This window comes from Thalassophryne amazonica, chromosome 10 (assembly GCF_902500255.1).
Source record: "Thalassophryne amazonica chromosome 10, fThaAma1.1, whole genome shotgun sequence".
Taxonomy (NCBI): domain Eukaryota; kingdom Metazoa; phylum Chordata; class Actinopteri; order Batrachoidiformes; family Batrachoididae; genus Thalassophryne; species Thalassophryne amazonica.
Window position 1 is genome coordinate 59,591,702 of NC_047112.1, and position 13,369 is coordinate 59,605,070.

General features: G+C 40.0%; 1 protein-coding gene across 1 annotated transcript in view; it reads left to right on the plus strand.

Annotated features, from left to right (window-relative positions):
• Positions 1-13,369, plus strand: part of zgc:172302 (phospholipid-transporting ATPase ABCA1) — a 115,092-nt gene that overhangs the window by 57,232 nt on the left and 44,491 nt on the right. The window contains exons 26-29 of the mRNA XM_034180067.1: positions 2,738-2,858; positions 8,119-8,264; positions 12,635-12,759; positions 12,966-13,073. Coding sequence (XP_034035958.1) covers positions 2,738-2,858; positions 8,119-8,264; positions 12,635-12,759; positions 12,966-13,073 — 500 coding nt within the window. The remainder of the gene's footprint in view (positions 1-2,737; positions 2,859-8,118; positions 8,265-12,634; positions 12,760-12,965; positions 13,074-13,369) is intronic.

Here is a 13,369-nt window from a genome sequence, read left to right on the forward strand (position 1 = left end):
TGCCATTGTTATCTGTTTGGAGTTTTTTAAACCTGGTTTAAAGTGTAAATATGAGTTATTCCATCATATGTGCAAGTGTCAGACACAGGGAGACCTCCCCCTGTTGGTGAGAGACAGTAACAGTAGAAATGTGAGACTAAACCACACCCACTGTGATGTCCACATGGTATAAAAAGTGTTGTATGACTCATTTTAGGGGCCTTTCACAAGATGTACACTATCTGTGAGGGTCCCAGGCCTGGTTTCTTATTTGACCTTTAATAAACTCAAAATGAGAAATACACTCAACAAAAATATAAATGCAACACTTTTGGTTTTGCTCCCATTTTGTATGAGATGAACTCAAAGATCTAAAACTTTTTCCACATACACAATATCACCATTTCCCTCAAATATTGTTCACAAACCAGTCGAAATGTGTGATAGTGAGCACTTCTCCTTTGCTGAGATAATCCATCCCACCTCACAGGTGTGCCATATCAAGATGCTGATTACACCATGATTAGTGCACAGGTGTGCCTTAGACTGCCCACAATAAAAGGCCACTCTGAAAGGTGCAGTTTTGTTTTATTGGGGGGGATACCAGTCAGTATCTGGTGTGACCACCATTTGCCTCATGCAGTGCAACACATCTCCTTCGCATAGAGTTGATCAGGTTGTCAATTGTGGCCTGTGGAATGTTGGTCCACTCCTCTTCAATGGCTGTGCGAAGTTGCTGGATATTGGCAGGAACTGGTACACGCTGTCGTATACGCCGGTCCAGAGCATCCCAAACATGCTCAATGGGTGACATGTCCGGTGAGTATGCCGGCCATGCAAGAACTGGGACATTTTCAGCTTCCAAGAATTGTGTACAGATCCTTGCAACATGGGGCCGTGCATTATCCTGCTGCAACATGAGGTGATGTTCTTGGATGTATGGCACAACAATGGGCCTCAGGATCTCGTCACGGTATCTCTGTGCATTCAAAATGCCATCAATGAAATGCACCTGTGTTCTTCGTCCATAACAGACGCCTGCCCATACCATAACCCCACCGCCACCATGGGCCACTCGATCCACAACACTGACATCAGAAAACCGCTCACCCACACAACGCCACACACGCTGTCTGCCATCTGCCCTGGACAGTGTGAACCGGGATTCATCCGTGAAGAGAACACCTCTCCAATGTGCCAAACGCCAGCGAATGTGAGCATTTGCCCACTCAAGTCGGTTACGACGACGAACTGGAGTCAGGTCAAGACCCTGATGAGGACGACGAGCATGCAGATGAGCTTCCCTGAGATGGTTTCTGACAGTTTGTGCAGAAATTCTTTGGTTATGCAAACCGACTGTTTCAGCAGCTGTCCGAGTGGCTGGTCTCAGACGATCTTGGAGGTGAACATGCTGGATGTGGAGGTCCTGGGCTGGTGTGGTTACACATGGTCTGCGGTTGTGAGGCTGGTTGGATGTACTGCCAAATTATCTGAAACGCCTTTGGAGACGGCTTATGGTAGAGAAACGAACATTCAATACACGAGCAACAGCTCTGGTTGACATTCCTGCTGTCAGCATGCCAATTGCACGCTCCCTCAAATCTTGCGACATCTGTGGTGTTGTGCTGTGTGATAAAACTGCACCTTTCAGAGTGGCCTTTTATTGTGGGCAGTCTAAGGCACACCTGTGCACTAATCATGGTGTCTAATCAACATCTTGATATGGCACACCTGTGAGGTGGGATGGATTATCTCAGCAAAGGAGAAGTGCTCACTATCACAGATTCAGACTGGTTTGTGAACAATATTTGAGGGAAATGGTGATATTGTGTATGTGGAAAAAGTTTTAGATCTTTGAGTTCATCTCATACAAAATGGGAGCAAAACCAAAAGTGTTGCGCTTATATTTTTGTTGAGTGTATAATGGTTTGGTTCTTGGAAAGGGGCAGTAAATTACAAAAATAACCGGGGTATGAATTACAATGGCCTAATATGTATCTGTGGTGCACATTTAGTGAGAATCCGTTAAGTAGTTTTGACGTAATCCGGCTAACAGACAGACAGAGAAAGAAATAAACGCTAATGATTTTATTACATCTTTGGTGGACATAATATGATAAAAACCAAAAAGCTAATTAGAAACAGTAAAAAAAAAAAAAAAAAAAAAGGTTTTCAGGTTAGCTATAAAAAAAAAAATCAGCTGAAGTTGACTTTGTAATGGCAATAGGCAAACTGTTCCACAAACTCGGAGGATGGTTGCCTGCTGACTTCTTTTGAGTAAACTTGCGTCATGAGACTGCAATGCATGGGAAGGCACATAAGGTTTAACAAGCTCAGCAAGATAGGTTCATGCATTACCATTTAGAGCCTTCTATATCAACACCAAAACTCTACAGTCTGTTTTTACAGTCACAGGCAGCCAATGAAGGAAGTCAGAATGGGTGTAATGTGATGACATTTCGAGACTCCAGCACCATTCAGAACCATCTACAGACATCTCAAACCCTTTAATGATAAGCCTGGTCCATTTCCATGTCTGCTATGGACAAGATTGAGCCAATCATTTTTAATTTGCCACTGTTTATTGCATTTTCTTCACTAATAATAATAATAATTCCGTTTTCCCACAGCACTTATTATACTAACACTGTTCCTAATGGAAATAATTATCTGATGAGTCTGCATACCTCATCAAACAGCTATCTAATGCAGGGAAAAAAGTTTCATCTATGGTCATCGTAATCTTGTTCATTTCCAGATCTTTCTACATGTAGCAGAAGAAACTGGGGTGGATGTTGATCCAGAGCTGCAGGCTAAACCTTCCTGTACCCACCAGCCTCAGAGAGGTCAGCGACAGCCGCATGAAGATCCAGAAACTGGTACAAACACAGACATGTGTCAACGCATTTTTCTACATGCAGTTTGTTGTTCTACCTCAGCTTTCTCTTTTTACACAATGCTGCCAGTGAGGAGAAGACATCCTAAACAAGGTACCTTTAGCTCACATCTCCCTGAAAATTCTCTTTAATTAGAATTAAGAAAGTGTAGCACTGTTTTAAATAATAAATGTGTTCATTATCAGGGATTTCGCCAGCACAGTTGAGTGTAGGGGACCCCTACACTGTGTTTAGGGGGTCTTTTCTGTTTTGTTTTTTCTTAAAGGACATGTTGCACATTATTTAATGTACCAGTTAGCAACACAAAGTATTCATGATTGTAAGTCTGTCCGCACACATGCAGTAATAATTAGTGGTCGCTGATGTGTTTTATTGCTAATTATCCCTCTTGCTCGGCAATTCAGCAGATGCATTTCCGGTGGAGGTTGAACAAGCCTCGTAGTCGCTGTGTTTGTGAAGAGTCATGTGTTCCCAAAAAAACCCACAAAAATTAAAAAGTGAAACACTCAGTCTGCGAGTCATAATCACAAGATTAATGAGCAAAAAGTAGAACAACGAGTGACGGACATCACCCTGCTGAGAGGAGCTTTTGTCAGCGACTGTTGTAAGTGAAGCAGGACAGAGCTGAAGGGGCCAGCCCAGCAGAGAGCCACACTAGTTGGAGAGAGAGAGAGAGGGAGAGAGAGAGAGAGAGAGATCATCTAACATTAGCTTAGCCTTTAGCTGCAGGATGTTGAATCACTCAGTCGAGTAAATGTTTTATATTTGTAAACTGTTTGATCTGTATTTATTTTTACCAAATAAAGCTACACAGGTTTTTAGTGGTTACAAGAAGAGTTAACTTTAAATAACTTAGATTTTTTTTTTTAACAGTCTAGTAATCAGACCTTAAAGAAAATAGCACAGCGCTCTTTTGTGTTTCTTTATATTTTAAAAACATTTAGGAACATTTCAAAATTTGCTGTGCAGAGAACCTTGTGAATACAGATACATTTTATTTAAAAAAAAACTGTTTCCTTTTATATTTTAACATTAAATAAATGAATCATTAAACATATCCATGAAGTCGAAGTTCAGTCAATAAGACACTTCCATAGGTAGAAGAAGCCCTGCCCCTATTGTGCATGATTTCAAAGCATTCACAATTATTAGAATAGTCAAATTCATATTTTAGTAATTACTCTGTCCTGATTGCAACATTAGCAATCACATAGTCAATGAGGACGTTAATTAAATGTTGAGATGACTAAATTAAAAAATTACTTCGTTATCATTCATACGTTACTTTTCATGCTATTTTGTCTAAAAATAAATGCTCAAGGTTCGTTATAATGTTAATCAAGAACTCATATGAAACAAGTACAACAGATAAGTTCTGATTTTAATTTACAGATGAACATCAAAGATTTATAAAGATTTTTTTTAAACTTGACTATTTTAATTACAAGTTTTCTAATGTAAGAAATGTTCTTTAACATCAAAAATGAATCTTGAAGTAAAAAAAATGTAAGGATTTTGTGTAGAAAACTGTGAATGAATTAGCAGTTCTGATGCTCCTCTGACACATTTCTACACTTTTGGCCTGATGACTCCTTTCGTTTGGCTTTAAAGTAAGGCTGATTAAAAAAAAAAAAAAAACTGGGCTTTACTTCACAAAATTTGGCCCTCAAAATGCAGTAAATAGTGTTTCAGAGGATTATAAATGTCAAGATTTTCCGGGGAGCGCAACGCCTCCAATCACTCCTACAATGCTCGTGCCTGTAGCCTGTGCAGTTCTCCCCTATGCTGTGAAAAATCCTGGTGAGAACCCTGATTATTCCTCAGTTAGTTGCACACTTGGGAATCCTGTTTCGCAACTGTTTTTAAAATGCAAAATTCAACCATTTATGACTATAAATGTGGCCAATTTTGTCATTAAGTTTTACAACTTGCTGATGTTTTACTCTTAAGTTTTATGTTAATGGCTCAGATACATTACACATGTCATCATAGTACATGAACCATGTTCTACTTGTTGCCTTTAATTATAGACTTCATAATACAGCATCACCATTACGTTAGACCTGTTTATGGTGGGAGTTGGACTCCACTGCCACTGGGCTGCCACTTGTCACCAATCCTGTTTGTGATGTTCATGGACAGGATTTCACAGCACAGTCGGGGATGAAGGGTGTCCAGTTTGGTGACCTTAGAGATGCATCTCTGCTTTTTGCAATTTAAATTTTATGGACGTTGTATCGGTACATCATGGTAAAGAAGGAGCAGAACAGGATGGCAAGGCTCTCAATTTACTACTCTATTTATGCTCCTATCCTCATCTATGATCATGAACTTTGGGTAATGACTAAAAGAACAAGATCGCAGATAGAAGTGGCAGAAATGGGATTCCTCTCGGGTATCTGGGCTTACACTCCTGGACAGGGTGAGAAGCTCGATTATCTGGGAGGAACTCTGAGTAGAGCCACTACTTCTTCACATCAAAATGAGCTAGAGGTGAGGTGGTTCGGGCATCTGGTGAGGATGCTCCCTGGTCGTCTCCCGAAAGGATTTTCCTCTGGTTATAGTTGGACAGGAACAATAACCTTCTGTCAAGTCGGGGGTACTACAGACATCTATCAACGTATGCTTTCATTTTATTTAGTTCACTAAATCTATGTACATTTGAACCTTTCTGAGCATTTTGAGCAGAAACAAATTTGGTTAAGACTGCCAAGGTCAGTGCCCTTTCAGCACCAGGAAATGGCAGTATGTAACATTGGAACTGTGCACTGTTTATGTTGTTGTCCATTTGGCTGCTCCCGTTTTGTTCAGGGTCACCACAGCGGATAGAGCCAGATCCGCATTGCTATTTGGCACAAGCTTTACGCTGGATGCCCTTCCTGACGCAACTCCAGTGTTACCTGGAGAAACACACACAGCTGCTGGTGTTCCAAAGAGGTCTCCCATCCAAGTATTAACCAGATGCCGCACTGCTTAGCTTCTGAGATCTGATGGGATCAGGCCGACACAGAGCAGACCGGCTGCGAACTGTGCACTGTTTATAAAAAAAAAAAAAAAAAAAAAATCAGAAAATTCAGTTGTTTTTATGGGGGGAAATACTGCAGCTCTGTTTGCCAGAATAATTCTGTAAAAATATCTCAATACCTTAACAGAAAGTACTGGAAATTTTACATTATAAAACATTATAATTTGTAAAAAAAAAAAAAAAAAAAAAAGAAAGAACAATAAATAAAAGTAGAATGAGGCATGGGCCCTGGGGATATTCTGTTTAAGGAAACAAGCACTCCACCATTCTTTCACATGGTGTCCATCAGTGGGAGCTGGTGAGAAAACAATCTTGGTGGGGCTGGTGTGCCAATAGATTTCCCTGCCTAGTCCAGTACAGGCATTCAAATGAACAGTCAGAAAATTGCTACAATTCCACAATAATCATTTAATGTCCTTCTCAAAATCACCAGTTTCAGAGATAAAGTTAACCATTTACAGCTACAACCCCAATTCCAATGAAGTTGGGACTTTGTGCAAAATGTAAATTAAAAACAGAATACAATGATTTGCAAATCTACTTCAACCTATATTCAATTGAATACACCACAAAGACAAGATATTTAATGTTCAAACTGATAAACTTTGTTTTTGTGCAAATATTTGCTCAGCATGTCGCGTAAGAGCTAATCAATGTAGCACAAAATCTACAACTTTCCAAAGTGACACACAGTAAAATAAAGCCTTTTAAGAGAAAGAGGGTCCACACTGATCATCTGAAATAGACTTACTGCACATTTTAAGGGAAGCGGTGTGTTTGTCTATTTTTTTTTTTTTTAAATACACTGTTTGGTCCGCTGGCTGCTCTCCGCTGCGTGATGACCCAAACGTCAGTGGGGTTTTTGTTTCCGCCAGAAACAGCAGCACTTTCAGGGGCAACCCAAGCCATTAAAGTTAGTGATGCTGATTGGCCAAATATTTGATTTTTCCTTAGCAACCATACACAATCGGTCCAGGGGCAAAATATTCTTTCGCCCCCAACCCATTCAATTTGGCGATGCTAATTGGAGAGTCAGTTGGTGGAAATGTTGGGAGGGCAGCGCCCAAGTGCCCCCTATGGTGCAGCCACTCGTGTTCATTTGTCTGAAAATGTAATGAACTTCAGAATCTGTTTTATCCAGTTGATATATAGCCTGCTCAGTTCTAAACAGACATTTTTCAGAACTCCTCTTATTCACATATTTAGTTAAAATACAGTTTAAAAAAAAATGTTAAGATGGTAAACAGTTCATTGTTTTACACTGGATGCCCTTCCTGACACAACTCCATATTGGAGGATAGACAGGGGTGGGTTTGAACCAGGAACCTTCCACAAATCCGCACTAGAAACAAGCTCACTTAACTGCTTGGCCACCACTCCTGCCTAAATTCTATAGAAATAATTAGTTTAAAAACACTATGGCATTGTTCAAGTTGTTCTGTAAAGGGATTTACATATTCTAATCCAAATACATTTGTTCTGCAAATCTGATTGGTTAATTGTGTGATATTTCAGACCATAAAATATAGCATTGACAGTGGCAAAATATTTGACTGTTTCACATTACTCTGCGCCCTGCCTGCGTTGCTACGCAGATGTCAATAATGGCACTGTCAGCTGAGAGCGACGTGACGACAATGCCAAAATGGTTGAATTTAATCTGTCATACGAAAGTTTTGATGTGGATTCTGACAAAGGATTACTCAGTGCAGTTGATGAGATGGAGAAATCTGTGGGTCTGCTCACAGAATTTCCAGTTTGGCATGAAGACGCTGTTGCTACGGTAAGCTTTGCCGACCGAATTACTTACAGAAAAATAAACGATGCAAACAATGGAATTGGATTACAATGGGAATAACCCATATCCGTTTTACTAAAAAGAAAAAAACTCTATTGGCGACCGTAAAATCCAGCATTAATATTCGCAAATCATCAGACACAACAGGGTTATTCCCTAATTTTACTGTATTTTTTTTACAGAATTATTCTGCCAACCACAGCTGGGTTTTTAAACCATTAAAGCAGTTTTGGTTTGTTTTTGTTTTGTTTTTTACAGTGTGCCTACATGGTCCCATTAGATACTATAATACCGAATAGAACCAGTTGTAGAACTAGACTTTGTTCTGAGTGTAACCATGATGATGGGCAGAGATATTGCATCCGTTTCAGCGCTGTATTTCATTATAAGCCCTCTCCCTGTGGATTTTCTGCTTGTAGATCCCCAAGAGACAGACCTTCTGAGTGGAGATGGCCTAGGTGGGATACCTGTGACCGGCTGCTGGTTGACCTGGCAGCAACTGAAAGCTCTCTTCATTAAACGCTGGCTTTATGCTCGGAGAAGCCGCAGAGGCTTGTTTGCTCAGGTCATGATGGACACCAACCAATACACTCAAAGGGCATCTAACACAATTTAACTAACCGGTAATACCTAACAAGTTGTCCATTAAACAACTATAAGAGATGACATGGAAGCAAAAATATGTCTGGTGCAACATTTCATTTCATCCACTATAAATTCACTGTACATTTAAAGTGCTGATTATTCCATTGCTAGGCAGTGTGAACCAATGTATCCAAGACTTTAGTAATACTGACCAATTATGTAAATGGGTTTTGTCATGCATAAACTAGGTGCTGTCAGATTGTGAACACTGTCACTCCTCAAAAACAGAGAACAGCCATTTTAACAATAATTGTTTTTCTGGCTTCAGAAGTTATGAACTTATCCAAAATGTGCCCACAGAACTCCTATCTAACCTGAGACATACATTAATTTTCATAAATGCAGACCCAACACAAATGTCACTTAAAGATATGAGGATCCAGTCCAAAATAATGTGGAGCCAAATTCACCTGATTTAAAATGTAGTGCACTAGACTACATCTCATATAATGGAGAAGCATAATGTACAACCCCAGTTCCAATGAAGTTGGGATGTTGTGTGAAATGTAAATAAAAACAGAATACAATGATTTGCAAATTCTCTTCAACCTATATTCAGTTGAATACACCACAAACAAGATATTTAATGTTCACACTGATAGACTTTTTTGTTTTTGTGCAAATATTTGCTCAATATTTGATTGGCATCTCCCACGCAGCACTCCAGTTGTTTCGGTCCTACCTGACTGATAGAGCTGAGTATGTGGCTCTGGGGGGAGCCAGGTGGAGGGCCCACTCTGTCATCTTTGGAGTACCTCAAGGGTCAATCCTCGGTCCCACACTGTTCTCCATCTACATTCTCCCCCTGGGCCACATCATCAGCAGGCATGGAGTTGCCTTTCATTGCTATGCTGATGATACTCAGCTCTATGTGAGGGTGGACCCTACATCACCCTCACTGCACCCTGACTGTGGAATACTCTTCCCAACCATCTAAGAGCGCCACAGTCAGCGGAAACTTAAAAAAAAAACAAAGTCTTGTCTGTTTTTAAAAGCTTTTTCTTAACTGTGTTTTTTTCTTTGTACTGTGTTTTATTCTTTGTACTTTTATGGTAGCGCCTTGAGATTTGCTTGTCAAATGTAAGGCACTTTATGAATAAAATTTATTATTATTATTTGTCAACAAATGCATGAAAAAAATAGTCTAGGCCAGCAGTTCAAGAACAGTGTTTCTCAACGTTCAATTGCAAGGAATTTAGGGATTCCATCATCTACAGTCCATAATAGAATCAGAAGATGCAGAGAATCTGGAGAACTTTCTACACATAAGCGGCAAGGCCGAAAACTAACATTGACCTTCGATTCTTCAGGCAGCACTGCATTAAAAACCAGCATCATTGTGTAAAGGATCTTACCATGTGGGCTCAGGAACACTTCAGAAAACCATTGTCAGTTAACACAGTTCGTCGCTACATCTACAAGTGCAAGTTAAAACTCTACCATGCAAAGCGAAAGCCATACATCAAGAACATCCAGAAACGCTGCCTCCTTCTCTGGGCCCGAGCTCAAATGGACAGACAAAGTGGAAAAGTGTGCTGTGGTCTGAGGAGTCCACATTTTATATTGTTTTTGGAAATCATGGACGTCGTGTCCTCCGGACAAAAGGGGAAAAAGACCATCCAGACTGTTACCAGCGCAAAGTTCAAAAGCCAGCATCTGTGATGGTATGGGGGTGTGTTGGTGCCCATGGCATGGACAACTTACACTTCTGTGATGGCACCTTCAATGCTGAAAGTACATCCAGGTTTTGGAGCAACACATGCTACCATCCAAGCAACGTCTTTTTTAGGGACGTCCCTGCTTATTTCAGCAAGACAATGCCAAGCCACATTCTGCACGTGTTAAAGCAGCGTGGCTTCATAGTAAGAGTGTGGATACTAGACTGGCCTGCCTGCAGTCCAGACCTGTCACCCCTTGAAAATATGTGGCACATTATGACGCGCAAAATAGGACAACGGAGACCCCAGACTGTTGAACAACTGAAGTCGTACATCAAGCAAGAATGGGAAAGAATTCCACCTACAAAGCTTCAACAGTTAGTGTCCTCAGTTCCCAAATGCTTAAAGTGTTGTTAGAAGGAAAGGTGATGTAACACAGTGGTAAACATACCACTGTCCCAGCTTTTTTGATTTATTATCTTGTCTCTGTGGTGTATTCAATTGAATATAGGTTGAAGAGGATTTTTAAATCATTGTATTCTGTGTTTATTTACATTTTACACAACGTCGCAACTTCACTGGAATTGTGGTTATACCACTTGTTACCAAACAGTAAATATTAAATGAGCAGTACCAGTCTGGCATCATTTCAATTCTGATGCTTATTTGGGCAGCGTAGTCTCGTTTGAGGGTAGGTGATAAAAAAAACTCCACTTTTTGCGACTGCTTTGGTGATTGCAGCTGAAAACAAAACCGTTCACCATCTTTCCGTGTAAAGTATTGCTGTGTTTGTATTGTGCAATGGCAGGCTGTCCCCAGAAGTGGTCAAATCCTGTGATATCATGCAGGAGTTCAAACAAGACTGCGCTGCCCCATTAACACATCAACGTCAGGAAGTGTTTTACAGAAATGGCAAATAATCACATATGAAGAAAACCATTTGTCTCAGGACCTTGCAACTTGAGCACATACTTTCTTTTATCTCTTGTCACACCCCTGCAGTAATCTTAGGATGTGTATAAAGATAACAAACACCAACAGATCCTTACAGACACAGACAATTAAAATATTCTGTGATGGATTCTCAGAATATATCACCATGATCAAGTACAAACCTTGATCAAGTTTACACACGTGTCACAATCAGTGGAGATGAATTCAAAATGCATAGATGGCAGTGGGAATGGTGCCCGGTTATATATATATATCACACGGCTGTTGACCTGAATCACAACTGAGCAAACTGAATTTTCAGTTTTGCAAATCCCTTTTTTTTTTTTTACAAATGAATAAAATGACATATTTTACAAAACCACATTTATTTGTAAAAACCAACACATGTGTTACAGTGACTTGTGTTGGTTTTTACATAGAATGAATGAATCAACCAATCAGTGATGAGCGGAGGCTCAGCTTACCCATCATGCCTTTTGGCATCTGTGTGTATTAATGTTCAAAACTTCAGAATTAGTGCATTATTTTAAAAAGATATGTGTTATATTTTCACTTTGTACAAATGACAGAGTTGACATTAATGTAGTTATTCTATCCGGGTTAATTTGGTTTATAAATCAAAACCATAAGTCAAGACGTCTGCCTCATGTCTGGACCACTGTATGCTGTGAATGTAAATGACTGTTTGTGTTTGTTTGTTTTGTGGCAGCCTGGTAGCCAGGCTCCTTCTGCTGGGGTGGAGTTGAGCTCAACTCCTCTCAGTTGCCTGAGTGCTGCAAAATGTGTAGTAGACAGGAACCAACATGTATGATTTTAGGGCTTACAAATGTTTTTCACCGTTACTAACTATACAAAAAAATGTTAGTGGACTAAATTAGCAGAACTAAATTTTGCAGAGGCTAATTGGTCCGCTGATGGTTTTTGAAGTTAGCTGAAAAGATAAAACCGCTAACGAAAAAGTTAGCTTCGCTAATTAGCCGTTAGTGGAACTGTGCCCACCACTAGCAATAGCAAATTTCAAATGGAACCATAATTGCATACTAAAAAAGAATTATTGCACGGTCAGTGAAACACAATGGCAAATAGTATGAATAATCCATGTCATGTGACATGCAACCCAACAATCAAATGACAAAGATCCACTCAGCCATTTATATAATAGCTTTTACTGAGATAAATTTTATAGACTCATTGACTCCATTCCTCCCGTCTCCTGCTGATCACAGGGAATAGCCAATGATGTCACTTGCGTGGTCTTCATTGATAATATTGGCACACCTTACTGTACGTGTCTGTTTCCAACCTAATTCATTTCACAATTCTGTACTCTGCTGTTCATGCACTGTCTTCTGTGGTGTGTGCACATGATCACGCTCATATACACCTATCTTCATTGGTTTTAAGTCACATCCTCCCTCTTTCTTTGACAGAGATACAGAAACACAAACTGCCTCGCTCTTTCATTCCCACACTCAGTTTCTAGCCACTTTTCTCCAGCAGATACTTTTTTGTCTTTTCAATCTGACATTTGTTTGAATTCTTGTGTAAATAAACGCTTGTCTCACAGTCCATTAGTTGTAGTTGTAATAGTCTGTTCTTTATACATTGTGGTGAAGAGGACAACATGTTTTGATCTGAAAGGGAACCTCTGCAAAAAATGTTTTTTTTTTTTCTTCAGATTGTCCTGCCTGCTGTGTTTGTGTTGGTTGCTTTGCTCTTCAGCCTCATTGTACCTCCCTTTGGGAAGTACCCCGCTCTGCAGCTCCAGCCCTGGCTGTATGGCGAGCAGTACACTTTCTTCAGGTAGACAGTTCTGTTGTCTTTGTTTTTAAAGGATAATACACCTCTTTAGAAAGTGATGGAAGAATACCATCTATGAAATGTTTTATCAAAAAATGATGCTTTTTCTGACTGTCATCTGATTTTATTTTATTTTCTAATGGTGTAAAGCATCTGAATTTGTGCAACATAAATTCTTTCCCCCTCTTTCCCTGGATTCACTTTTACAGCAATGATGCTCCAGGGAATCCAGTCATGGAGAACCTTCTGGAAGCTCTGCTGGACAAACCAGGCTTTGGTACCAAGTGTATGCAGAAAGGTGAAGAGGATAATAGCATGTAAGACGAACTGAAAATACACACAGAGAGAATCATAGTGTGTCCCTTATAACACATGAGGCTCAGGTGGTGGAACTGATGTGATGTCGGACAGCAGGGGCCTCATGTACAAAGTGTGCGTACGCACAAAAACGTGGCGTACGTCTGTCTCCATGGCAACATTCAGTTGTATCAAAAGTGATGACTGTGGAAATGTGCCGTGCGTCACACAAAAATCAATTGAATACACCACAAAGACAAGATATTTAATGTCCAAACTGATAAACTTTATTGTTTTTGTGCAAATATTTGCTCAT